The sequence below is a fragment of the Theropithecus gelada genome, chromosome 11 (genome assembly GCF_003255815.1).
Source record: "Theropithecus gelada isolate Dixy chromosome 11, Tgel_1.0, whole genome shotgun sequence".
In the NCBI taxonomy this organism is placed as follows: Eukaryota; Metazoa; Chordata; class Mammalia; order Primates; family Cercopithecidae; genus Theropithecus; species Theropithecus gelada.
The window spans coordinates 67,517,412-67,542,957 of NC_037679.1; the positions used below are offsets into that span (position 1 = coordinate 67,517,412).

A 25,546-nucleotide genomic window follows, 5' to 3' on the forward strand; every position below is an offset into this window, starting at 1 on the left:
AGTTTGAGTACAGCCTGGACAACATGGTGAAACCCCATCTCTAACAAAAATACAAAAAGTTAGCTGGGTGTGGTGACACATGCCTGTAGTCCCAGCTACTAGGGAGGCTGAGGCAGGAGAACTGCGTGAGCCCAGGAGGCGGAGGTTGCAGGGAGCCAAGATTGCAGCACCGCACTCCAGCCTGGGCGACAGAGTGAGACCCCCTCTCATATAAATAAATAGATAAATAAATACATAAATAAATAAACAAACAAACAAGTAAAATATCTAGGCTAGCGGAGGGCAAAGAGTGAGATTATTTCTATGTGCATCATTGACAGCTGAAAAATAGAAAAATGACGCAAGTGATAGCCTCAGCAAAACATGTGCATGAAGTAAAAGAGGTGGCTGTTAAGTGAATCCCTATAAAAAGAGAGGGGGGAAAAGGTCTGTAACAAGGAGATCGTCCTAACTCATGGCATGCTCGCAGCATGGTGCCTGGCACCTGGTGATCTTCTGCTGCTCGTGCTTATAACTCTCCCCAGAAAGGAAGTCGCAGGAACATGTCCACCGCGTATGCCCGTGTGAAGCCCAGCCAGCCATGCTCCCAAATGGCCACCTTTCCCACCACAGTCCCAAAGCAGCCAGGAAGGCTCAAGAAGGAACAAGGAAGGCCAGGTTGGTGGCCTTGGAGGAGTCTGCTCCCTGGCATGCCTCCCCAGGCCGGTGGTTAATTCTGCAGCTGCACCCCCAGCCAGTGAATTGTTCTCAAAGTGCATGGAAACATTGCTGTTGGAAAAACTGTGAAGAACCGTAAGAGGGCAAGGAATAAAAATGCCGAAAGAAGCCAGACCCCAAAAGCCATCATATTATAGGATTCCATTTACAGGAAACATCCAGAGGAGAAAAATCTATACAGACAGAAAGTAGATTGCCAGGGGCTGAGGGAGAGGCTTGGGGAGAAACAGGAAATTGCTACTAAAGGGTCTTTGCTTTCTTTTGGGGGTGATGAAAATTGGGGTGATGGTTGCACAACCCTGTGAATATATTAAAAACCACAGAATTGTACACTTCAAATGGGAGAATTGTGTGGTATGTGAATTATATCTCAATAAAGCTGTCATTTAGGAAAAAAAAAAAAAACAGTTGCCTCAGCTCTAAACTTATTTCTGTGTGAGAACGCCAAATCACTGCCATCTCTCTGATTAGGGCTGAATTCATTTCACAATAATTTTTAAAAGAGTATTTTCTCAACACCTGAAATAGGCCCTTTGATGTCTGTCCAAAGCCCTCCTGGGAATTCTTATCTATTTAAAAGAGGGAATGAGTATTACGAGCTTGGCTTTCTTGGCTAGCCAGACACCCATGTTAATTTCCACATCTCCACGTTACTATGGCAACAGAGAGCTTCCACTGAGAGCTTTTTGGGGGGCATCAAAATGGACTGCAATTTGGACTCAGGGGGGTCCACAGCCTCTCTGCCCAGCAGCCCCCAGACCCTGGCTACCTTGAATCAGGTGAAACAGAGAAATCAGAGAAGGGGGAGGATGTAGGCTCCACTGGGTCTTCACTCCATCCTGGCCCAAACTGAGTCACCGTCCCCATGAGGAAGAGAAGTGTTAGTCACATCTTTCAGAGGCTGTGATCTAAAACAGCGTATTGACCACCTGAATCAGTCTCCATGTCAACATGACCATATTTTTAGGCAGGAGTAGGCAGCTTCTCGGGCCAATTAGAGTAGTACAGCTAAAAAGCAGGCAGTAAACAGCTGGGAGAAAGGCAGTCAGCCACTGGGAGTCCACTGTTCTCACAGAGGAGTCTCACAAATGCAGAAGCTCCCTGCCTTGAGGTACCCAAAGAGTCCACCACACAAGGCCCAGGAGGCCTGAAGTCCATCCTATCAGGCAGAATCATTGGGACTGAGAAGGGAAGAGGCAGTGCATAAGACAGGCCCACTGATCCTCATCCCCTGGTGAGCCTTATGTAGCCCCCTCACACCTTGTACCAAGATGGATCTGTGTTGTGGCCAGTAGAGTAGAGCAAAGGTTAAAGCGTGCCTTTTGAAGCTAGATCATAAAAGACATCACACTCTTGGGTCATTCATGCTGGAGGAAGCCAGCTGCCATGTTGAGAGGACACTCAAGCAGTCCTATGAGCCCACATGAGAGGAACTGAAGCCCCCAGCCACCAGCCATGTGAGCCACCCTGAAAATGGAGCCTTCAGCACCAGTCAAGCCTTCAGATTATTGCAGCCCCAAACAATGCCTTGACTTCAATCTCAAGAAAGTCTGCCAGCTAGAACCATCCAGCTAAACTGCTCCCAGATTATTGACCAACACAATATAATGTAAAGAAAAAAACGTTGGCTATTGTTTTAAGCTACTACGCACTGGGGTTATTTGTTACACAGCAATGGATAACAGACATAGGGTGGATGTCAGAAATTGTCTCAAGAAGATGACTTTATGAAGATTTCTCCTCCTTGTTCCTTCCCCTACCCTCAAAGCATTTTTACAGTAGAAGGTGACATGTTAATGGGTAGGGAATCTAGAGATTTGGATTTGTATTCTGGCTCTGTCCTTCGTTTTCCCACCTCCGAAGCTGAGGAGCTAACATGTAACCTGAGATCTCTGAAAGCCTAGGGTCTCATAATGGTCAAAACCTTAAGTTTTGAGTCAGGAAGACTGGTCATGAACCCTGGCTCTGCCACTTGCTTGCTGTGTGACCTCAGACTAATTACTCAATTTCTCTGAGCCTCATTTTCACCTTCTATAAAGTGGGTTTAATAATATCTGCTTCATGGCATTGTTACAAAAATTCAACCAAATACCCTACAAATTACTTAGCACACAGTAAGTGCTCAGTTGTTACCACTACCAAAAATGAGGTAGCATGGTGGGTACGATTATTTCCACTTGTAGCTAAGATACAGGAGGCTCAGAGGAGCAGTCAGAGGATTTCATTGGTCTGGATTTTCCAAAGCCCTCCCACCCAAATGATTCTTTGAGAAACTTTGTCCTAGAGAAACTTTCACACATGTGTCAAAAAATCACACAAGTATTTCACTGCAGTCTGTGATAGGGAAAGATTGGAAACAATCCAGATTCTCATCAACAGGTAAATGGGAAATAAATTGTAAATGGAACACTATACAGCACTGTAAAACTAATGAACCAGAACTATGCATATCAGCATGAGCATAAATCTCTAAGACATAATTCTGAACCCCAAAATGCAGAAGGATCCACAGAGTATACATCATGTGTAAAAATCTGTAGAATATCATTATATATTATTTATGGATACATGCATATGGATAAAAGCAAAAAACCATGCATGGGGGCAGAAGCACCAAATTCAACATGATAGTGACCTCTGGGAGGGAGGGAAGGGCATGTGAAGGGGAGGCTTCAGTGTATTGGTGACATGGTATTTCTTAAACTGGATGGCAGGTACACAAGTGCCCATTGCACTGTTGATGTCTTTTGGATATCAGAAATATTTCATCATTTAAAAATAGATGTGGCCAGTTGTGGTGACTCATACTTATAATCCCAGCACTTTGGGAGGCTGAGGTGGGAGGATTTCTTGAGCCCAGGGGTTAAAGACGAGACTGGGCAACATAGTGAAACCCCATCACTACCAAAAAAAAAAATTGTTTAAATTAGCCGGTCATGGTGGCATGCACCTGTAGTCCCAGCTACTTGGGAGGCTGAGGCAGGAGGATCACTTAAGCCCAGGAGGTTGAGGCTGTAGTGAGCTGAGATCATGCCACTGCACTCCAGCCTGGGTGACAGAGTGAGACCCTGTCTCTACAAAAAAAAAAAAAATTAATTAATTAGCCAGTCGTGGTGGCACACATCTGTAGTCCCAGCTACTTGGGAGGCTGAGGCAGGAGGATCACTTAAACACAGGAGGTTGAGGCTGTAGTGAGCTGAGATCATGCCACTGCACTCCAGTCTGGGTGACAGAGTGAGACCCTGTCTCTACAAAAAAAAATTTTTTTTTTAATTAGCCAGTCGTGGTGGCACCCACCTGTAGTTCCAGCTACTTGGGAGGCTGAGGCAGGAGGATCACTTAAGCTTAGGAGGTTGAGGCTGTAGTGAGCCGAGATCGTGCCACTGCACTCCAGCCTGGGTGACAGAGTGAGACCCTGTCTCCACACACACACACACACAAATTTAATTAGTCAGTCGTAGTGGCACACACCTGTAGTCCCAGCTACTTGGGAGGCTGAGGCAGGAGGATCATTTAAGCCCAGGAGGTTGAGGCTGCAGCGAGCTGAGATTGTGTCACTGCACTGCAGCCTGGGTGACAGAGTGAGACCCTGTCTCAAAAATAAATAAATGTGCATGGAGAAATATGGAGTAGAATTGTGAATGTGTATTTTTTTCCTTCTCGTTTTTTGTGGATTCTGTATCTGTAATGATCTCATGTTGTTTTTAAGAAATAAAAGAGTTGTTTAACAGGTGAAAAGCAGTTATGTTTAATTTTTTCCAAGTAAGAAGTATCACTTCCCCAAATGATTTGCTCTGAAAACAACACTCATCGGCATGCCTGAGTTTTGAAATACTGGTGATTTGAGACCATATGACACAAGAAACGTCCTGAGGCCAGAATACAAGCCTTTAGCCCAGGGACACTCACATGGGCTAAATCACTGTTTCTTGGGGATACCTCAGAAACTGGGTCTGACCCCACCAGGTATGTCTTGTTTGTTTGTTTGTTCTGAGACGGAGTCTCGCTCTGTCGCCCAGGCTGGAGTGTAGTGGCGCAATCTCGGCTCACTGCAAACTCCACCTCCCCGGGTTCACACCATTCACCTGCCTCAGCCTCCCAAGTAGCTGGGACTACAGGCGCCCGTCACCATGCCTGGCTAATACTTTGTATTTTTAGTAGAGACGGGGTTTCACCATGTTAGCCAGGATGGTCTCCATCTCCTGACCTCATGATCCGCCCGCCTCGGCCTCCCAAAATGCTGGGATTACAGGTGTGAGCCACTGTGCCCAGCCCCCACCAGGTATGTGTTAAAAGGAGGATTCATCAGTAGCAGGGAGAAGGGCTGCTGGGCTCTCTTTTTCAGCCACAGCATTAAGTTAGAAAGAGAAAAAAAACCAGGGGTAGAAGTGAAGCAGCAAGAACAGGTGTGGTGTATTTTCTTTTTAATGACGTCGAGTCATTCTGCAGCCAACTCAATGCCATGTAGCCTCAAGCCGGGGAGTTTTGTTTTTCCTAAGCAATAGAATCCGACTCTGCCAGCAAGAAGCGCTTGACTGCTGTTCCTTAAACATGCAGAAGGGTTTTTTGTCTTGTTTTGTTTTGCATAATGGACACATTTCCCATGCAGCGACTTTCTGGGTTCTTTGTCATATGTCAAGGTAACCGTTTAGAAAACTCCTCCGTGGGCCACGGGGAGGCAATTTTCACCTAATACAGAATGCTTAAGATGGAGAAAGCCAACTTTTCAATATCGCTTCAGGGACCATATTTTGTGCATTCAACACAGCTGAATGCAGACAAAGTCAAGAGTTAAAATTGAGTGTAAACTCCTGACAAGGAGATTGAAAGGGGGAAGTGATGGCTGGTGACTTACTGCCCCCTGGTGGCCACACACAGTAATGGGCTCATTTTGCTGTAATAAGCCTTTTGAGTCTTCCTGTTTTCCCCTGCCATCTTCCATTACCCTCTACAAAGGGGTTGCAATCTGGCGGCCCTGGAAAGCCAGCCGGCAGCCATGCCAATTGCCTTAAAATCTGGAGATACTGCTTAAAAAATCTAGGCCTCACATTTCTTTTGAAAAATTGAAAACTGTCCACTTTTAGACTGCATCCCAGCTAATAAATATGGGTTCCAGCTGAGAAGCTGCTGCCCACTTTAGACAAGGTATGTGCTCTTAGATCTGCCACACTTCCCACCTCTCCCTATTGTCTCATGGCCAGTAAGTTTTACTCATTAGCCGTTCCTGCATAGCTTCTGGATTTACTACTCGTAGCCTAAGCTAATTAAAGAGCTAACAAAGAGAGGAGGGTGCCTTCAGAAGCAGACGATTACATTGCTTTACACCTGGGTGTGGACAGGGGTCGACAAGTCTCATAATACCCAGCTCAGTGAGGATAAGTGACTAGCGGCGGGCCTTGCATTTCAATGCACATCTGTCTGATCCCAGAGCTTCACTGTTTTCTAACATACCAACAGTCACCCATACCTACCAGGCCCTCCTCTGGGGAAGGTTTTTACAATGACATACTTGGGCCATCAGGAAGTGCAATTCAGAGGACTCCAAAAGAAAAATGTTCATGACCTTTGTTGAAAAGATTAAAAATGAGAAGCCACCAAAATAATCACCACCCTGATTTTGTTCCTTAAAAACTATGGATCTTCTGGTCAGGCACGGTGGCTCAAGCCTGTAATTCCAGCACTTTGGGAGGCCAAGGCAGGCAGATCACTTGAGGTCAGGAGTTGAAGACCAGCCTGGCCAACGTAACGAAACCACGTGTCTATTAAAATACAAAAAAAATTAGCCGAGTGCGGTGGCACACGCCTGTAATCCCTGCTACTCAGGAGGCTGAGGCAGGAGAATCGCTTGAATCCAGAAGGTGGAGATTGCAGTGAGCCAAGATCACATCACACTCCAGCCTGGGTGACAGAGCAAGACTCTGTCTCGGAAAAAAAAAAAAAAAATTAGCCTATGTGTCTGTAGTCCCAGCTACTAGGGAGGCTGAGATGGGAGGATCACTTAAACCCAGGACATGGAGGTTGCAGTGAGCAAGATCACGCCACTGCACTCAAGCCTGGGCAACAGAGTGAGATCCTATTTCAAAAAAGATAGATATGTGATTGATAGATAGATACATACATACATACATAGTTTGCTCTGTGCCAGATGTATAGAATCTCATTTCACCCTCACATAAAACCCTGTAAAGCGGTAATATCATCACATTGTGTGCAGTTTACAGAAAAGCCTAGACAGATGATCAACTAGATCAAGTCACTTGCTGAATGTGATTCAGTTTGCAAGTGGCAGAGCTGGGATTTGAACCCAGGGCTATGTGACTCCTAACAGTGACACCCACCACCACCACCTAGTCCTGCCTCCAAGAGCAGTACCTGTCACAGAAGAGGTCAGATCTTGAAGCATCAAGCCTTCTGCAAATCCTGAACTGGATGCCAAAAGCAAGGTAGGCTGTTTGTCCCCATTTTACAAGTGGGGAAAGTGAGGCTAGGAGTAACATGCCCACGGTGACACAGAGAGTAAATGGCAAAGTCTGAATTTGAGCTCAGGTCTCTCTGACTCCCCAGAATCTGAATTGCTAATTTCTAAATACTTAGTGTTTCTGGGGCACCTCCCTAGATGTTTAATTTCAGTATTTGTGGATTAAGATGGAGGTTTCCATTCTCTGCTTCAAGGAAAAAATTTCTCTATGGGAAGCCAAAAGAACTAGCCAGATCCTTCTGGAGAGGATACAAATTAAAAAGTCAGGGAGGACCGAGGGGGTGGCTCATGCCTGTAATCTTAGCGCTTTGGGAAGCCAAGGTGGAGGAAGAGCTTGAGGTCAAGAGTTCGAGACCAACCCTGGTGACATAGCCAGACCCTGTCTCTAAAGAAAATAAAAAATCAGAAATAGGTCGGGCGCAGTGCCTCACACCTGTAATCCCAGCACTTTGGGAGGACGAGGCAGGCAAATCTTCTGAGGTCAGGAGTTCGAGACCAGCCTGGCCAACATGGTGAAACTCCGTCTCTACTAAATATACAAAAATTAGCCGGGCGTGGTGATGTGCGCCTGTAATCCCAGCTACTCGGGAGACTGAGGCAGGAGAATCGCTTGAACCCCGGAGACGGAGGTTGCAGTGGGCCGAGATCGCGCCACTTCCCTCCAGCCTCGGCAACAGAGTGACTCCGTCTCAAGAAAAAAAAAAAAAAAAGAAAAGAAAAAGAAAACACGCCGGGCGTGGTGGCACGCACTTGTAGTCCCAGCTACTTGGGAGGCTGAGGTGGGAGGATTGCTTGAGCCCAGGAGGTGGAGGCTGCAGTGAGCTGCAATTGCTCCACTGCACTCCAGCCTGGGCGACATAACGAGACCCTGTATTTTAAAAGAAAGCAAAAGTTGTTTAAGTCAGGGAGGAAAAGACACAGAGACGGAAAGAGAAAATTAGAAGGCGGCGGCAAATTCAGCAGCACGGGGTGGAGGCTAAGAACAGGGGCTGCGCAGTCAAGAAGGCTAACAGGGTGAAGGGGTGGAAAGCATCTGCTTCTTCATTTCACACCAGGGAAAAATGAGGCACACGACAGCGGATCCGGGACGAGGAGACCCGAGGAAGGCACCGCCGTGGAACTTAGAATTTCCGGGCCAGCCACCTAGCGTGCCGCAAATCCCCACGCGCGTCGGGTTTCCAGCACCTGCTCCTCCCGTCTGTGGCCTAGGCCCCGCCCCTCCCGCTGCTTATTGGCTGCTACATGAACGGGACAAACGCAAGAGACAACCAATGGGAGTGGCCCACGGCGCGTCTTTCCCGGGGAAGCCGAGGCGGACGCGGGAACCCGGAAATGCGAGGGAAGGACAAGTGGAGAAAGCCAATCCGCCGAGACGAGGGCTGCGGGCGGTTCAATGGCGAGTCGCCGAGGGCGGGGCCAGAGGCCGGCGGAGAAGGAGGACCCGGGAGCCGGCGGCCTCGGAGCTGGGAGCGCGGGGAAGGCGGTTGGGGTTCTGACAGCCGCGCGCGGTGAGAAGGGGGCAAGCCCGAGGGGCTCGAGAGGACGGAGCCGGGAAGGGTGCGGCGGGGCCGCGAGCTCTGGGCGGGGTTCGGGAAGGGGAGGCTCTGCAGTCTTGGAGGGGACTTGGACCGGTCCCCTCTTCTCTCCCGGCCTCAGTTCCCCTTTTATTGGGAAGTGTGGGGGAGAGATTCGCGCCTCCTGGAACGCATTCCTTCCCCGCACACACCCCTGGCACCGGCGAACTGCCCCTTGCCTGTACCGCCCCGTCCAGGAGCCTGTCCCCTCGGGAAGCCCGCCCAGACCCCTGGACCCGCGCAGCACTCCAGGCGCACCCGTTAAAGCTCATCGCAAGCCATTTCTCATGTTCTGTGGCAAAGGGCCAGGCTCCACATAAGACTCCGAACCCCCGATCCATCAGTCATTCCCGGGTCAGTACCAGCCCAGAGCAGGTGCACAGGCCCTGCTTAGTAATAAGGTAGAAGTTGAGACCCGGGGACCGGGCTCAGAGGCCCTGGTGTTTCCTTCTGGATGCCTCTGTTTACCTCTTGTGGGCCTTCTGGAATTTAACTTATGCTCTCTGTGCCTTGGTTTCCCTTGTCTGTAAAATAGAGCTAGGGGTAGCTCTTCTTTCATAGGGTGGCATGAGGGTGAAATGAGGCAATGTGTGGCCAGTACACAGCTCAGCACCTAGCACACCATAGTTGTTTAATAAGTGCTTATTGTTAGCATAGTGTTTGCATACCTGGCCCCCCTCCACTTCCACTGCCAGCCCCAAGTACATACAAGCCCTGTTGTCACTGAGGCCAAGCACTGTGGCCCACAGCCTGAGTTCCTTTCGAGATGCTCGAACTGCTCCTCCTCCTGGTGGGATCCCTTCTGGACAGGCCAGAAACGGAAGGCCAGAGAGGGGAAGGGCACTGTGGGAGCTGTGGCTGAATATCAAGGTGAGGGCAATAAATGAGGCCACCCAACAGTTGTGCTTATCAAAGATTGGGTGTCAGAACTGCTGTGGCTGATCTGCATGTGTGCCTGTCAGTCATTTGTGTCCCAAATGTTTGACATATGTCCACAAATCCAGTGTCTGTAGTCAGAAGCCACAGGGATGTATGGAAAGGGGGAACACGTTAGAGCCGTGGGGTTCCTGAGTTCCAGGTCCTAAGGCTGTCACTTGCTCCCGGCAAGACTTTGGGCAAGGGACTTCACCTCTCTGAACCTCAGTTCCCTCACCTGGAGAGTGGGATGAAAACATCAGCTCAAGTTGAAGACTATGACCCATGGGAGGCCTTTGTTGCTTAGCACAGGGCCTGGATTATGGCAAGTGCTCAATAATTGTTGGACCACAGCAGTGTTATTTTCACAGTCACACTGCTCAGGAGGTGGCACCAGTCCTTCTAGGCTGGTCCCTCCTCTAGTGAGATCCACTCCTTGACTTGCCCCCACCCCGTCTCTCTAGTGAGCTAAAAGAGGAAGTCTCCAAACCCATCTTCCTGGCTGAAGTCACGCCGTGTCCTGAACGTGTCTGTTTCTCCTGTGACTCTTGGCTCCTTGCAGATCCTGCTGTGTCTCAGCTGCCTGTGGACATGCGCAAAGGGCCCTCTCCTGAGTCCAGATGATGCTCATGCCGATGGTTTCAGTGATGGCGGTGACTGAACCGAAATGGGTCTCAGTCTGGGGCCGCTTCCTCTGGGTGACGCTGCTGAGCATGGTGCTGGGGTCCCTGCTGGCCCTGCTGCTGCCACTGGGGGCTGTGGAAGAGCAGTGCTTGGCTGTGCTCAAAGGCTTCTACCTGCTCAGGAGCAAACTGGACAGGGCGCAGCATGCCGCCACCAAGTGCAGCAGCCCATCCACGGAGCTCAGCATCACCTCCAGGGGCGTGACGCTGCTGGTGGCCAAGACCAAGGCCTCTCCAGGTAAGACAGACTGGCTGTCTTCCTCAGTGTTTGTTAACTGAGCAGACAGACATAGAATGTGTGCCATGTCCTGTGTGCAGGGCATCGGGGTATTGTGAACAAGTCAGCCCTGAGCTCCTAGTATAGACAAGGTGACGTGACTGAGACAGTGTCACAAGTGTGGTGATGGGGAAGCACAAAGGGCTGTAGGAGCATACCAGGAAGGCTCCCTGGAGGAAGTGACACCTGAGCTGGGACCCAGTTGTTAAGTAGGAGTCATCCAAGGAGAAGGGCATCCAAGGAAAAGGACTCCAGGCAGAGACCAGAGGTTAGCTGTCATAACTGACATAACTGTCATAAGAGAGCCTGGGGGCATTCGAGGAACTAAAGGAAGTTGAATGTGTGGAGCTGATCCTCAGGTGGCCGAGAGGGGCCAGGACAGGAAGGCTATGGCTAGAGCAGGCTCCCCACCTCCACCAGTTCTCTGTAGTGGGGACTGAATGTGCATTGTCAGATGATGGTGGTATCCCTGGCCTCTCCCCATGAGATGCCTGTAGCACCCCTACCACCACCCCAATTATGACAACTAACCAGGTCTCCAGACATCACCAAATGTCCCCTGGGGCGCACAATCAAACCACTGGGTTAAAAGAGTGAAAGAACAGTCCTGCGATGGTAAAGCCCCCAGGGTCTAGGAAGAGTGGGGAGTTGTTAACACCTTTGGGCCCCTGCAGGCCCAAAGGTGTGTCACCAGCACAGGACGAGCTGGAGATGTAGGAGAGGGCCTACATTGGGAGCTGTGGCCAATGGGAAAGGTCCAACACAGAGGGTCCAGGCAGAGTAAATGCCCAGAACTTTCTATGTCCAGAAGGCAGGAGGCTAGGAAGCCAAGGAGGTGCCTCCCTGAACACAGAGTGTGGCTCTGGGGACACACGGATAGTGACTGGCATACCACCACACGGCTGGGGGATCAGTGGTACTGGGCACGTTGAGTACACACTATGCGGCTGGAAGAAGCCCCCCAAGGCCCAAGGCCAGGGACCCAGGCTGGTCATCATGGTTTTCCGTGGAGACCAGCACAGGTGACAGCCCCCCTCAATGTCCTCTGCCCCCTATTCTCCCTCACATCGCTTCTTTGGCTCTCTTCCAGCAGGTAAGTTGGAAGCCAGAGCCGCCCTGAACCAGGCCCTGGAGATGAAGCGCCAGGGCAAGCGGGAAAAAGCCCAAAAGCTCTTCATGCATGCCCTCAAGATGGATCCGGACTTCGTGGACGCGCTCACCGAGTTTGGCATCTTCTCAGAAGAAGACAAGGACATCATCCAGGCGGACTATTTGTACACCAGAGCATTGACCATCTCGCCCTACCATGAGAAAGCGCTGGTCAGCCGTGATCGGACGCTCCCACTCGTGGAGGAGATCGATCAGAGGTATTTCAGCATCATCGACAGCAAAGTGAAGAAGATCATGTCCATCCCCAAGGGGAACTCGGCTCTGCGCAGGGTCATGGAGGAGACCTACTACCATCACATCTACCACACAGTGGCCATCGAGGGCAACACCCTCACCCTCTCAGAAATCAGGCACATCCTGGAGACCCGCTACGCCGTGCCCGGGAAGAGCCTGGAGGAGCAGAACGAGGTCATCGGCATGCACGCGGCCATGAAGTACATCAACACAACCCTGGTTTCGCGCATCGGCTCCGTCACCATCAGCGACGTGCTGGAGATCCACAGGCGGGTGCTGGGCTACGTGGACCCCGTGGAAGCTGGCAGGTTTCGGACAACACAGGTCCTGGTCGGACACCACATCCCTCCCCATCCGCAGGATGTGGAAAAGCAGATGCAGGAGTTTGTACAGTGGCTCAACTCTGAGGATGCCATGAACCTGCACCCGGTGGAGTTTGCAGCCTTAGCCCATTATAAACTCGTTTACATCCACCCTTTCATTGACGGCAACGGGAGGACCTCCCGCCTGCTCATGAACCTCATCCTCATGCAGGCGGGCTACCCGCCCATCACCATCCGCAAGGAGCAGCGGTCTGAGTACTACCACGTGCTGGAAGCTGCCAACGAGGGCGATGTGAGGCCTTTCATTCGCTTCATCGCCAAGTGTACTGAGACCACCCTGGACACCCTGCTTTTTGCCACAACTGAGTACTCGGTGGCACTGCCAGAAGCCCAGCCCAACCACTCTGGGTTCAAGGAGACGCTTCCTGTGAAGCCCTCACCCTAGAAATCCTTCCTCAGTGACAAAGGATGTCCTGAGGTTCAGGGAAAAAAAAAGAAACAGCATTTCTAGAAACCTAGTCACTTTCCAAAGCAAAAGGAGAAACATTCTTTACCTCCAAATGTTTAGTTTAAAAAAACAAGAAAACACTTAAGTTATGAAACCTGGTCTCTAAAATAACTTATAATTCAAGCAAGCTAGTCAGTGTTGTGTGGTGTCTGCTGTGTCTTGCTGGTGGCCGTACTTTAGGGGCAACAGTGCCACCATGTGATCAGAACACAGGTTCTGGACCAGAATTTGCACTAAGGGGGAGGAGTGGCCAGATGTGGGACAGGGCCCAGAGCCACTGATATAACGCCTCCAAGTACTTCTCTGAAACAGGCTGAGAGGTTCTGTGACTGCAACTGGGAAGTCAGACCCAAGTCGCGGCTGAGAGAAATGGCTGAAAGCTCACTTTCTCGAGGTTTAGATTAGTGGTGACTAACTTCCAAGCAAACTTCATAGAAGAGAAAATGAATGCTGACATTCCTTACCTCCAGGAACTTTTTGAGCCATAGTTTGCAAACTTTAGTGCCAGCGGCTGTTTTTTTCCATGTTGAGACTATTTTTCTAATTTAAGAATAGGGGGTAGCCATAAAGAGCTGTATGTTGGAGGGGAAACATGGGGGGTGGGCAGTTTGGTTTTGTGTATTGGCGTTTCTCTCACACTTCATTTGTAGTAACTCAGGCCAGATGTTTTCGTCTAAAAGTTCTCTGGGCTTGTCATTCCACCTGTGTCATGCTGCCAGCCAGGTGTTATGCTAGTAGGCATCTGCCCTCACCCCTCTGCCTGAGTTTTCTGTAGGTAGATGTTAACCTGAGAAAACAAGTGCCACATGGACACCAAATAAGCATTTTTGATAATGAATTAGAGCACCAGTTTCTACTGAATGGAGCAAAAACCTTCAGCCATGGCCAGGCTGCATCCCTCTGGTCCTGGAGTTTCATCTACTTACTGCCTGGACCCCCACCTTCCACGGCCTTTGCACTGTCCCATGTCCCGTCCCCCGTGGGGAGGCAGAAGAGATTGCCTCAGAGTGGCCTTATTTTTCTCGCAACTTGTGAAATGATGCAGTGCTCTATGTAATATGGCCGAGTCTCCAAGCTGTCATCCAATGGAAGTAGAATCTTCTCTTTCAATCATATGGCACAGCTGCCAATGTGACTGCTGCTATTTAGAGTCAGAGTGGTGGAAGTCACTGGGTCCCTTTCCCAGTGACGGAGCCCGTGATGTCTAACACTGTACTGCACTTTGTCAGCGTGTCAGTGATGGCGAATACGCAGTGTTGTCTGATTTGGGAATTCCATTCCTGACAGTAATGAGGCCACTGCTCTAATGTCGTTTATACAGTTATTCAGTTGTATAAACAGCACATTGAGTAGTTTTTGAAAGGTTAAGAAAAATAAGTGAAAAGATATATGAAATGGCTCCAAATGATAATTATTCAAACCTCTATAAAATATGTTTTCATACTCTTTTTTTTTTTTTTTTTTTTGAGACGGAGTCTCGCTCTGTCGCCCAGGCTGGAGTGCAGTGGCCAGATCTCAGCTCACTGCAAGCTCCGCCTCCCGGGTTCCCGCCATTCTCCTGCCTCAGCCTCCCGAGTAGCTGGGACTGCCAGAGGTACTTCTTAAACTCTTCTCGTCTTGGTTTATAAGCACACCAAGGAGGTCTGACAGATGTGTTTGCTTCTACTATAGAGCAAGAGAATTTGCACTTTAGCTATATGTGAAGGATATTATTTTAACAAATTCCTGATTCTAATAAAGTTATTTTATTACATGAATGCCTGAGACTTTGCTCTCTTATTTGGGAGATGTTCCCATCTGTCATAAGGGCAATGGGGGTATTCTGACCTTCAGCCCTATTCATAATACTGTTCTGGGAGAGCAACAGATCCAAGATGGTGATTTCCATGGGCAAGCGAGCCAGAAGTTGGATAAACCACCTACCTAGGTGGATAAGGACAAATTACTGATTTTTTTTTTTTTTACTAAGACTCAATTAACTGGAGTAGTTTTTCATGTTTCTATTTACCATCAGTTCTGGATTTTCTGCAGAAAACACAAACCCACTCATGTGCTCCTGGAAATCCATTTCTAGAACAGTCAACACCCCGAACCTAAATTGGGTTCTGCTCAAGCCCGAAAAGGTTTGTCCCTGTAACAAGCCTGGGTTGACATCTGCAAGTATGACATTCAGGTCAGAATACTGGCTGCAGGCAAGAAAGCCAAACCGTTAATGTGAAGCAGCGAAAAGTAAGGCCACACTCACCCATAGTGATGTTCACGGCTCTTCATGTGTCAGGTCCCCAACTATGAGGGCTCCCTCTGAGCTACCCAAATCATCTCACCAGCTGAACAGCCTTCCAAACAGCATCACAGAGAACACTGCAGGAGGAACACGTGGGACAGCAAAGGTTCTTGCTGCTGTCAACAGCCAGCGCTTGAATTTAATTCAGAAGTCTAGTAAAAAGTTTGTTTTGTGTAAAAAAGAGACGGAGGGGAACCTACATTTTAAAAGATGTAAGAGGCTTACGAACCAATAATTTACAGGGAGGAGAGCTGATATTTATAGGAAGGTGGAAATTTGAGTGGACAGTTGACATTAAGGGATTACCACTAATGTTTCTAGGAGTGAAGGCCTTTCAGTCCTCCTGAGACACCTGCCACAACATTACTGGACGAGCACAATGACATCTGGAACATGCCTCAATATAACAGAAGGTGGAGGGGAGACAGACATAAAGGAAAAGGGGCTGGGAGTTGAGGAATGCTGGAAGCTGAATGGTAGGCACACAGGAGTTTATTTTACTGTTCTGTCTACTTTTTAATCGGTTATATTAAAAAATGTTAAGTTAAAAAAATATAGAAAAGCCCGACTGATGCACAAAAACTTACTTACACAACAGATAAATGAGGAGTTAATTCCCATGACATATACAAGGATTCCCTGACATCTTTCTCCAGAGTGTCTTAATAAAGTAAGCTTCCCCTACTGAACTGGCAATGCTGTTTTCAAAGCAATAAATATTTGATAAAAGATGTGAGGTAAAAAAGCTCAAAAGCTCCAGTGTCAAACTGCTATAAACTGAATTGTATAAAAACTGAAGACACATCACAGCTGAAATCATTTAAATCAAAGTGACAATGGGATTTGACTTACAGAAGTTCTATTTACACATCTATTAGGTAAAGCAAGGTACACCCACTTCAAAACACATCTGTATGTGAATGCACATCTGAGTACCATTCAGCAAGAAGTTTTGAAGAGAACTTCAGTTTAATAAAGCTAAATGGGGAGAATTGAAGTTTGCATTTGACATGGTATTAAACAAAACCAAAGGGCTGAACTCATGTTTAGACAACACAGGTCACTAGTCACTAGGCAAAGAAAACAGTCCACAGCAGGTGGGACAAATAATTCCTATACAAAACAAATGTTGCAAATATTCTGCTTTTAGGAAACATGAAATGGCTGACATGTCATTTACAAATACATAATATAAAAATGCACAGCCCCCTTGAACAAAAATCCAGCAAATGTTTTATAGATGACTTCCCTCAGACCCACCCCCGTAATAGGCCATTCTGGTGAATTACTAGCATCTGCCATTTCATCTTTTAAAATTAAAAGAATGACGGGCACATGTGCTGTGCAGTGTAGAAGAGAAGTGTCATACAAAAAGGGGCCGGAGCTGGCCAGAAACATTTGGACAACTGCGTCTCAAAAACCGTGTTCTCGTTTCGCTTCTGTGCCTCAGTCTTTAAGATACAAACGTATCTTGGGACACCACATCCTGGGTCCAGGGAGCCTGCAGAGTGGTCACTTTTCTGCCACTGCCCTCAATATGAGGGAGCACTGAAAGGCTCTTGACTTAGAACCCCTTCCCCCTTTCTGTCTAAAGCAGAGGAGCCATCTGTGGTTGCGAGCGGGCAGCACACCAGGCCTGTCCATCCCCAGTGCACCGCGGGGTGGTGGGAGGTCCGCCGGGCCAGAGTGAAGTAAGGCATTTCCTGTCTCCCAGAGTCCCGTTCACTTTCTCAGAAACAGCTTGGCAAAATCGGCATTGGACATCTTGGGTGCCTCGGTGGCCGCTGAGGCGGCAACTGCAGGAGCCGCGGCAGGGCCATTCTCGGCCTGAGGAGCTGCAGCACTTGGGCGCTGCAGGGCACGAGGCAGTAGAGACAGCTGTGTCCTTCCCTTCCCCCTCCTAGAAGAGCAAACACTGAATGGACCTTTTGAAGCAACAATTTGTGGCCCCTCATTTATTTGTAAAAGTAAGCCAAGATAGTTTTAAATATAACCAGAAGCTAAAAGGGGGGAAAAAAAAGGATGAGATAATCCCTGCCTCCTTAATTCTGGCTGTTAAGTAAAAACTACTTCAACAGACTTGGCCTTGTTCAGTTTTGGCAAAGATCAACCCTGAGCACCAGTCGCACTCAGAGGGGATCAGTGTGACTATCACCTCTCAGACCTCGCCAGTCACCCAGCAATTCTGCTATCTCCTCCTCATCCCTAGCAGGCAAAAAGCACAGCTTATGTGGATCATATAGCTAGGGCTGTAGACTGGCACACACGTGGGTATAAGACTTCGTTTTAAACACAGCTCCAACTGGCAAAGGGGACTTGAAAATAATCACTGCCTTTAGTTTTGTCTGAAATAAATGACAAGTGTAAATTGGCCAGTACCAGGCAGAGGTCACTGCCTAGGCTTGCATCCTGCTCTGGACGCCTTGCTCCAGTGGAACCACACTGATTACCACAAGGAACAGCACGTCTTGGCTTTTCTGTCCTAACAGGAAGCTAATTCATGCCGGGTTAATCCCCCCATGGTCCATGAACTGGTGCCAGCCAGGACGAAGTTTGCACTAGTCTACCATGCAAGCACTTACGCTCCGTATGTCTGCGGCAAAAGCATGGGGCCACCTGGTGCCTTCCTGGTCTCCGGCTTCTCTGGAACCTTCCTCTGAGGAGGGTTGCTGATTGCCACTTTGATGACGTTCTCTTTGATAGTCATGCCATCCATCTTCATCACAGCCTGCGACGCCTGGGATTCATTTTCATACTCCACATAGGCCAGGCCCTGGAAGAGGCAAGATTCAGAACCAAGTCAGATCCCACAGACCAGGGACGTAACCTCCTCCCGCAGGGCAGGCACTGGGCTTCCTCCATGAGACCAGCAGACCAGGCCACGGCAAATGACCAACCAACAGGTTACCTTCCCCACCACTGCATCCTCTGTCTACAGGCTTATTTCCCCACCCTACTCTCCTTCCCAACTGCTGCTACGCACTGTAACTTCAGATAACCCTTCCAAGTTCAGTACACCTTGTATGTGCTGCAGAAGTAGAAAGAAAGAAGGAAACAGACAGATGGACCAGTATAAATCCAGCAAATAAACCAGGAGGTAGATGGGACACAGGGCCAGCAGCCCAGGTGCCCAGGTGAGCCCTTGTGTTTCTGTGCCTTCACCCACTCCCTCATTTCATCCTCTTTTTCTCTCCATTAACCTGGATAAAGGGGAGGGAGAGTGGGCGGTGGGTAGACAGTAACAAAACCACTTACTACACAAAATGGGGCACAAAGTGACTTAGCAGGAGACTGAGCGTGCAAGAAGGAAGGACAGTAGAAGAGGCACTGCAATGGAGGGACTCAAGGGGCCTGGCTGGAGGCCCCAGGGAAAGAGAGGCCTGGGACAGAGGGAAGAGGCTACAGGAGGGTGCCCACCCCAAAGCCCATGTGCTGCTGGTCACAGGGATTCCCCCAAGCCCCACAGCCAGAGGCCAATAGTGTGGTGAATTCATGATCATCTATTTCCAACTGCTTTATTCTTTTTAGCACAATTAACTACAAACAAGTTAATCTGACTCCAAATGTAAGTACAGCTAAGTGTGCAGATCTTTCTGTGAAATTAACTTTTGTTTCTCAGCAGACAAACTAGGAATCCATTCTAGAGGCTAAATCATCTTTGAACAGAGACAGACAGGAAGCTTGCCCAAGCCTTGAAGACAAGGCACGATCTGCTCTGACTCTGACCTTTGGTTTGCCAGCCCGGTTGGTGACCAGCCTGAGGTCCTTCACGGTGCCATGAGCCTTACAGATTTCTTCTAGTTCTTCTTTAGTACAGGAGAAAGGCAGGCCTGAGATGAACAGCTTGTGTTTCTCTAGGGAAGTGCTGTACCTGAACACCTATAGGAAGAAGGAAGACAGAGAAAAACCATGATTCGAGGCGTGACCCAGCTCACCTGACTCCTCTGACACCAGCCTTGTCCCCAGGAGCAGCCCAGCCAAGCAGACTAGAGCCAAGCCATGCTCTGAAACTTGTTAACGGGGCCACTGGGGTGAGTCACTTAACCTCTCCAGGCCTCCATGTCTTCCTCTGTAAAACAGCAAGAATAAAAGTGGCCATTCACAGAGTCTGATGAGGAGTCAATGAGGTGACACACATAAAGCATTCAGCACAGTCCCTTGTCATTACTAAGCACCCAGCAAGAAGGAGCCATGCCATGAGTCAGACCTCAGTCAGCCGGCTCAGGACGGACCTTGGCTCACAAGGAAGTTTACATCCAAACACAGCATAAAACTTCCATGTCTACCCTAAATATCACTGCTGCAGGAAGAAAGTGCCTGTCTAAAGCAACCATAGAGGAAAGGTATTCTTTTTTTCCATAAACCTACCTTAAAATCGGGGTTTTTGCTCTTATCCACACAGGGGGAAACAAACATTGGCCTCCCTTCTACACTTTTCCGGTCCATCTCCAGTGCCTGAAGGGCTGATTTCTCCTCTTTAAACTCCACGTAGCAGTAGCCTCGGAAATCCCCGCGATTGCTGAAGATGGGTCTGATCTGGACCACCTCCCCACAGGCCTCGAAGAGTGGCCTGAGCTTCACGTCCGGCTCCTGCATGCTGTAGGGCAGGTTGCTGACAAAGACGGTGATGCTGTCCTTGCTGCTGTCGTGCAGCACCTTAGGCATGTCCCTCTTCAGGGAGGCTGCCTTCTCCTTCTGCTTCGAAGGGGGTTCCACGTCTACAGTGGCACATTTCCCAGCGGGCCCTGCTGCTACTTCTATGTTTTGTGTTTCTCCAGCTGCAGGGATGCTGTTCTCGACCCTTCTGCGTTTGGAAGGCTGCTCTACAGGTTTTCAAAACAAAAGTAGCCATGGTTAACTGTTACTTCTCTTCAGGGAGCCTGAACAGAGGTGTGAAGTCCAAGCGCTGTGACAGCTGCATGTGACACTCCCCCTCGCCAGACTCGGTGGGGCAAGCGTCACCCCTGAGAAGTCTTTTGTGACCCACCTGACCTGTCCCACAACTTTCTGTGCCCCAGTTACACTCGGGTAAGTGGGCTCAATCAAGTGGAAGTAACAACATAAATCCCCACTGTCCACTCTTAAATTATACAAAAGGCAAATTATACAAAAGGCCAGTGGATATCAAAGTTCAGAAGGCAAATTCCAGGGCCCCTCTCCTACAAAGCCCAGGTCAACAGGGGTGGGATAGGACAGGAGAATCTGCACTGGAAAAGCACCCTAGTGACTGATGCCCGTGCCCCAGGGAGCACATTAGGAAAAGTACTACAAAGGGGCTGTGGTTTCTAAAACACTTTCAATAAGGTCTTGTGTCCTTAAGACAGCTTAACCACAATCTTCTACTGCAGTCTGTCCTCACCACTGCCTCCACAGGGCCAGGACTGAAGTTCAACAGACATCAGCCTCCGGCAAACAGACCTCCCCATCAGTTCACCCACTGACTTTACAATGCAATGTAAGCCCTGCACACTGCTACTGTATTCAAGAGTGTCCCTGGGCTGGGTCCAGCTGACTGGCCCACCTACCACCGCAGCCTCCTCAACCACTGCCCCATCCCTCTCCCATGCATCCGGGTTCAAACTCAATTATCTGCTGCTCACAGAGAATGCCAGGCTGTGCTGTGTCTTCAGGCTGTGCTAACATTGGCTCCCTGTCTAGCTCAGCCCTTCCCTTCTTGCTGCCAGTCACTCGGTCTTCCCCCTGGATGCCGCATCTCTTCCCCACAGTCTTCCTAGTATGAAGCTGACCCACTAGTGCCTTCTTTGGCCTCCACCAGTATTAACAACTCCATCTCCCACAGTCCTGATCACACGCCATGCCCTGATCACACGACACTGCGGTCACACATCACATTTGCCTTACTCTGCTAAACTGTGAGGCCAGAGGAGCAATGAGCCACCCTCAGTCATTTAGGGCAGCCCAAACAAGGTGTGCAAGCAAGGTCAACTCAACGATGGATGACTCCATTCCCAGTTCTCTCTGGCTCACACATCTGTACTAAGAAAGTGTACAGAGAGTCCTTTCATGTCCAGAGACAATTCTTTTTTTTTTTTTTTTTTTTTTTTTTTTTGAGGCGGTGTCTTGCTCTGTCTCCCAGGCTGGAGTGCAACAGCATGATCTCAGCTCATTGCAACCTCCACCTCCTGGACTCAAGTGATTCTCCTGCCTCGGCCTCCCGAGTAGCTGGGAAAACAGGCGCCCACCACCACGGCCAGCTAATTTTTGTATTTTTAGTAGAGGCAGGTTTTCACCATGTTGGCCAGGTTGGTCTTGAACCCCTGACCTCAGGTGATCTGCCCACCTCAGCCTCCCAAAGTACTGGGATTACAGGCGTGAGCTACCACGCCCAGCCACCAGAGACAATTCTTTACCTTGACTGACTCTCTGAAATAAATATGACCCAGAGCTGCCCGTCCCTGAAATTACAAGGGTGAAAGAAACACTGCTGGAAAATTCCACTAAGTCAGAACCATTAAAAGCAGGGCCAAGGCCGGGTGTAGTATCTCATGCCTGTAATACCAGCACTTTGGGAGGCCAAGGCGGGAGGATCACTTAAGGTCAAGAGTTCCAGACCAGCCTGGCTAACATGGTGAAACCCCATCTCTACTAAAATACAAAAATTAGCTGGGTGTGGTGGCGGGCGAACTGTAATCCCAGCTACTTGAGAGGCTGAGGAGGAGAATCGCTTGAACCCAGGAGGCAGAGGTTGCAGTGAGCCGAGATCATGCAATTGCACTCCAGCCTCGACAGAGCGAGATCTTCTCCTGCACTCCGAGATCATGCAACTGCATTCCAGCCTCAACAGAGCGAGACTCCCTCTCAAAAAGAAGAAAAAAAAAAAAAAGCAGGGCCAAGCTTGGCAGGTCTGTGCAGGGTAGGGGCTGCAGCAATGGTGTGGGATGCTAGAGCCTGAATGGAAGGAAGAAGACGAGCAGACATGGGGCAGTGGCAGGGACCCAGCCTAGATCTGGAAGCCTGAGTGAAGGAGGCAAGGGTGTCCATGCAGAGCCGTGCCTGACCCCAGGTGTGGGAGACCAAACAGGGTGGGGATGGCACCCGTGAGAAGGGGAGGCAGGGACAGGAATTTGATTACATACCTACAGCGGCTGGGTGGAATAAGTGAGGACGCTGAGGATAAAGGCAGCCAAGTTTCTCAAGGTCAGAAAAGGGCGTGACATGGCTGGGCGCAGTGGCTCACACCTGTAATCCCAGCACTTTGGGAGTCCAAGGCAGGTGGATCACTTGAGGCCACAAGTTCAAGACCAGCCTGGCCAACATGGCAAAACCCCATCTCTACTAAAAATACAAAAATTAGCCAGGTGTGATGGTGCGTGCCTGTAATCCCAGCTACTTGGGAGGCTGAGGCACAAGAATCACTTGAACCCAGAAGGCGGAGGTTGAAGTGAGCCAAGATCACCCCATTGCACTCCAGCCTGGGCAACAAAGCGAGACTCTGTCTCAAAAATAAATGAATAAATAAATTTTAAAAAGAGAGAGAAAGGCGTTGTAAGTATGAAAGGGAACCCTGTGGTGTTAGACTGGAACTGGAGGTACTGGTGTGAAATCATGATTTTCAGCATACACAAATAGTTACAGAAGTAAACACGGACATAAATATGTCTGTGTACACATGCACGCACATGCGCGCGCACACACACACACTCTCCCTACCCTTGACCACTCAGGCCTAGGAACAATACCCAATAGCAGTGAGCACAACCAGCACCTCCTAAATACCACTCATCACTCAAAGGAACCTTGGAGAAATGATGGATTCCAGGACTGAGTTATGGAAAGTACAAGATGACCCTTGGGTATTGTGTGCCAGAAGGTGAGGAAATGATCAAAGAACAAGGGGACAGGTCAAAGGGACACAGAAGCCTGTGTGATGGAACTCTTGCTAGCCAAACCTGGGATAAGTAGAGCATCAACATAAATAATTATCAAAAGGGTTGTCGCCAGCAGTGGAACAAAGCGAATCACAGTCCACCTGATGGGACTCAATGAGCAGGCCACAGGAGCGCTTGTGCACTATTCCTGCCCAAGATGCATGAGCGGAATCCAATCCCTAGAGAGCATCAGACACACCCAGGCTGAGGGACACAACACAGCAACTGGCCTGTCCCCTTCCAAGAGTGCAGGTCATCAGAGTAAAAAACAGCTGAGGAGTGCTCCAGATGGAAGGAGATCCAGGAGACAAGACAGCTAAACACAACAGTGCATCCTGAACCGGATCCTTTCACTACAAAGGACATTATCAGGACAAATGGGAGCCCATGGCTGGGGTCTGAGGATTAGATGGGAGTAGCAGTCACTGCTAACCCCGGCTCTGATGGCTGCATTCTAGTCATGGAGAAGAGGGCCCTTGTTTGTAAGACATACACCCTAACAGTGATCAAAGGGTGATGGGTATCAAGCTGGTAACGTATTCTCAAATGGTACAGGGAAGAAAGTTCTTCGTACTGTTTTCGCAACTTCTCTAACTTTGATACGTTTCAAAACACAATTTTTCAAGAGCTCCTTACCTTCTTCATCATCGCCCCACTCTTTCTCATCGTCCTCGTCTGCTCCGCGCTTCTCTGGGCCTCTGGTCTTTTTCTTCTTTTTCAATGCTTTCTTCTCGGCCCGGGCTCTTTTCCGTTGTTCAGCCTTTTCTTCTTCTTGCTGCACAAGGGCTGCTTCCTTCTCTGCAGCCTAGAAAAGTGGGAAGATGATGCATCCCTGGATGTGGCAGTTACATTCACTGTACTGATTTGTCATGAAAGGGGAGAGGGAGTGGAAGTTCATTACTAAATGAAAAGCAGAGATCTGGAGAAAAATGTGGACAGGCTCTCACAGCTGTTCCACACCAGGGCTCATTCAGGTTCTCTGGAATTCTGGATCTGATGTCTCTGTTAATATTAGCAATTTCCTCACCCTAATCATTACTCATCAAAAGGAAAGGGAAAAAAATCCATAAAACTGGCCGGGGGCAGTGGCTCACACCTGTAATCCCAGCACTTTGGGAGGCCGAGGTGGGTGGATCACGAGGTCAGGAGATTGAGACCATCCTGGCTAACATGGTGAAACCCCGTCTCCACTAAAAAATACAAAAAAATCAGCCAGGTGTGGTGGCCGGAGCCTGTAGTCCCAGTTACTCAGGAGGCTGAGGCAGGAGAACGGCATGAACCCGGGAGGCGGAGCTTGCAGTGAGCCAAGATGTGCCACTGATCTCCAGCCTGGTGACAGAGCGAGACTCCGTATCAAAAAACAAAAAAAAATCCATAAAACTAAAGCCCTAAATAAGTTGGGGGTGTTCATGTTCCACTCACTAGGCTAAGTGACGCTCTTCTTTATTCTTTTTCATCAATTCTACTAAATTTTAGAGTCAAAATTCCCTCACTACATGAAACAAGTACTTAATATTGGGGCTGAAGTTTTAGAACAATCTAAAAAGACAGGTTTAAGCATTGATCTAAATATTTTATAATTAATACTGAGTAAAAGACACTTAGGAAAATGTAAAATGTCTTGACAAGAAACATCCATACCAAACCGAGCCAAAATAGCTACCAGAGGTGCCAAAGACTTCAAACAAACATTGTCATTACCTTCATTCTCTGCTCATTGACACGAGCTAATCGGGTTTCAGTTTTCTGAACAGCTGTATCCCAATCTTCTAAAGAACCTTGAAAGAAAGAGAAGCAAAACTTTCACTCTTTAGGATTCTGAAGGATACAATCACATAAATTTTTCTTAATTTCTCTATACCTCCAGAAGAGATCTCTCCCATCAAATAATAAGAAAATGTAATCCATGTAGCACTGAAATTCAGAATTCAAATAGTCCTTCTAAGTGGGTTTAAAATGTCCCTTCCCTTTCAGGAGAGACTTGAAAACCAGAATATGATCTATTAAGGGCTCTAGAAGGCAAAGAATATGAAAACGTTCTAATGCAAAAAGTACATTTATATTAAGACTGAAGAATTTTAAGAGCTACTCAAATGTTGAGGCATTTATTTCTTATTTTTTGGTGGTCTTTGATTCCCAGTTCTGAGGGGTCCATACCCAAAATCCAGACCAATACCCACAGATAAGTTCATATTATTTTTCTATCTGAAGGCTCTGAAATTTAACAAGGGATGCAAAGAACACACTGAGCCATTTGCCTCTCCAAGGTCCTCTGTTGGACAGACGTTGTACTAGAGCACAGTGGCTCTCAAAGGAGGGATCCTGCCCATCAAGAGACATTTGGCAATGTTAACAGACATTTCTGGTTGTCATGTTTGGTTGCAGTGAGGAAGTTGCTACTGGCATTTCAGGGCTAGAAGCCAGGGATGCTGCTAAACATCGAACGCACAGTCCCCCCAACAAAGAATTAGAACTCTGTGCTACAGTGACATCA

General features: G+C 48.6%; 2 protein-coding genes across 5 annotated transcripts in view; one reads left to right on the forward strand and one right to left on the reverse strand.

Annotated features, from left to right (window-relative positions):
• Positions 1–8,525: 8,525 nt before the first annotated feature.
• On the forward strand, positions 8,526–12,851 carry FICD (FIC domain containing). 2 transcript variants are annotated; one of them, XM_025403837.1, is made up of 3 exons: positions 8,526–8,703; positions 10,247–10,605; positions 11,735–12,851. In XM_025403837.1, exons 2-3 carry the CDS (start codon positions 10,305–10,307, stop codon positions 12,814–12,816), a joined length of 1,383 nt encoding a protein of 460 aa, XP_025259622.1. In that variant the 5' UTR covers positions 8,526–8,703; positions 10,247–10,304; the 3' UTR covers positions 12,817–12,851. The 2 variants fall into 2 exon arrangements, with proteins under 2 accessions (XP_025259622.1, XP_025259623.1); XM_025403838.1 differs by having other exon boundaries at positions 8,629–8,703; positions 11,453–12,851.
• A 3,130-nt stretch (positions 12,852–15,981) lies between these two features.
• Positions 15,982–25,546, reverse strand: part of SART3 (squamous cell carcinoma antigen recognized by T cells 3) — a 35,358-nt gene continuing 25,793 nt past the window's right edge. For 2 of the 3 annotated variants that reach the window (XM_025403833.1, XM_025403834.1), the window contains exons 14-19: positions 24,754–24,830; positions 23,689–23,857; positions 19,532–19,986; positions 18,890–19,042; positions 17,746–17,936; positions 15,982–17,063 (exon numbers count right to left, since the gene is read on the reverse strand). In XM_025403833.1, coding sequence (XP_025259618.1) covers positions 16,886–17,063; positions 17,746–17,936; positions 18,890–19,042; positions 19,532–19,986; positions 23,689–23,857; positions 24,754–24,830 — 1,223 coding nt within the window. In that variant the 3' untranslated portion in view covers positions 15,982–16,885. The remainder of the gene's footprint in view (positions 17,064–17,745; positions 17,937–18,889; positions 19,043–19,531; positions 19,987–23,688; positions 23,858–24,753; positions 24,831–25,546) is intronic. The other variant, XM_025403835.1, reaches the window with a different exon arrangement.

Bases quoted from the DNA above. Each gene is read 5' to 3' on its own strand.
- FICD (XM_025403837.1), top strand. From the start codon at position 10,305: ATGATGCTCATGCCGATGGTTTCAGTGATGGCGGTGACTGAACCGAAA. The intron at 10,606-11,734 runs GTAAGACAGACT...GCTCTCTTCCAG, and splicing joins CAAGACCAAGGCCTCTCCAG to CAGGTAAGTTGGAAGCCAGA.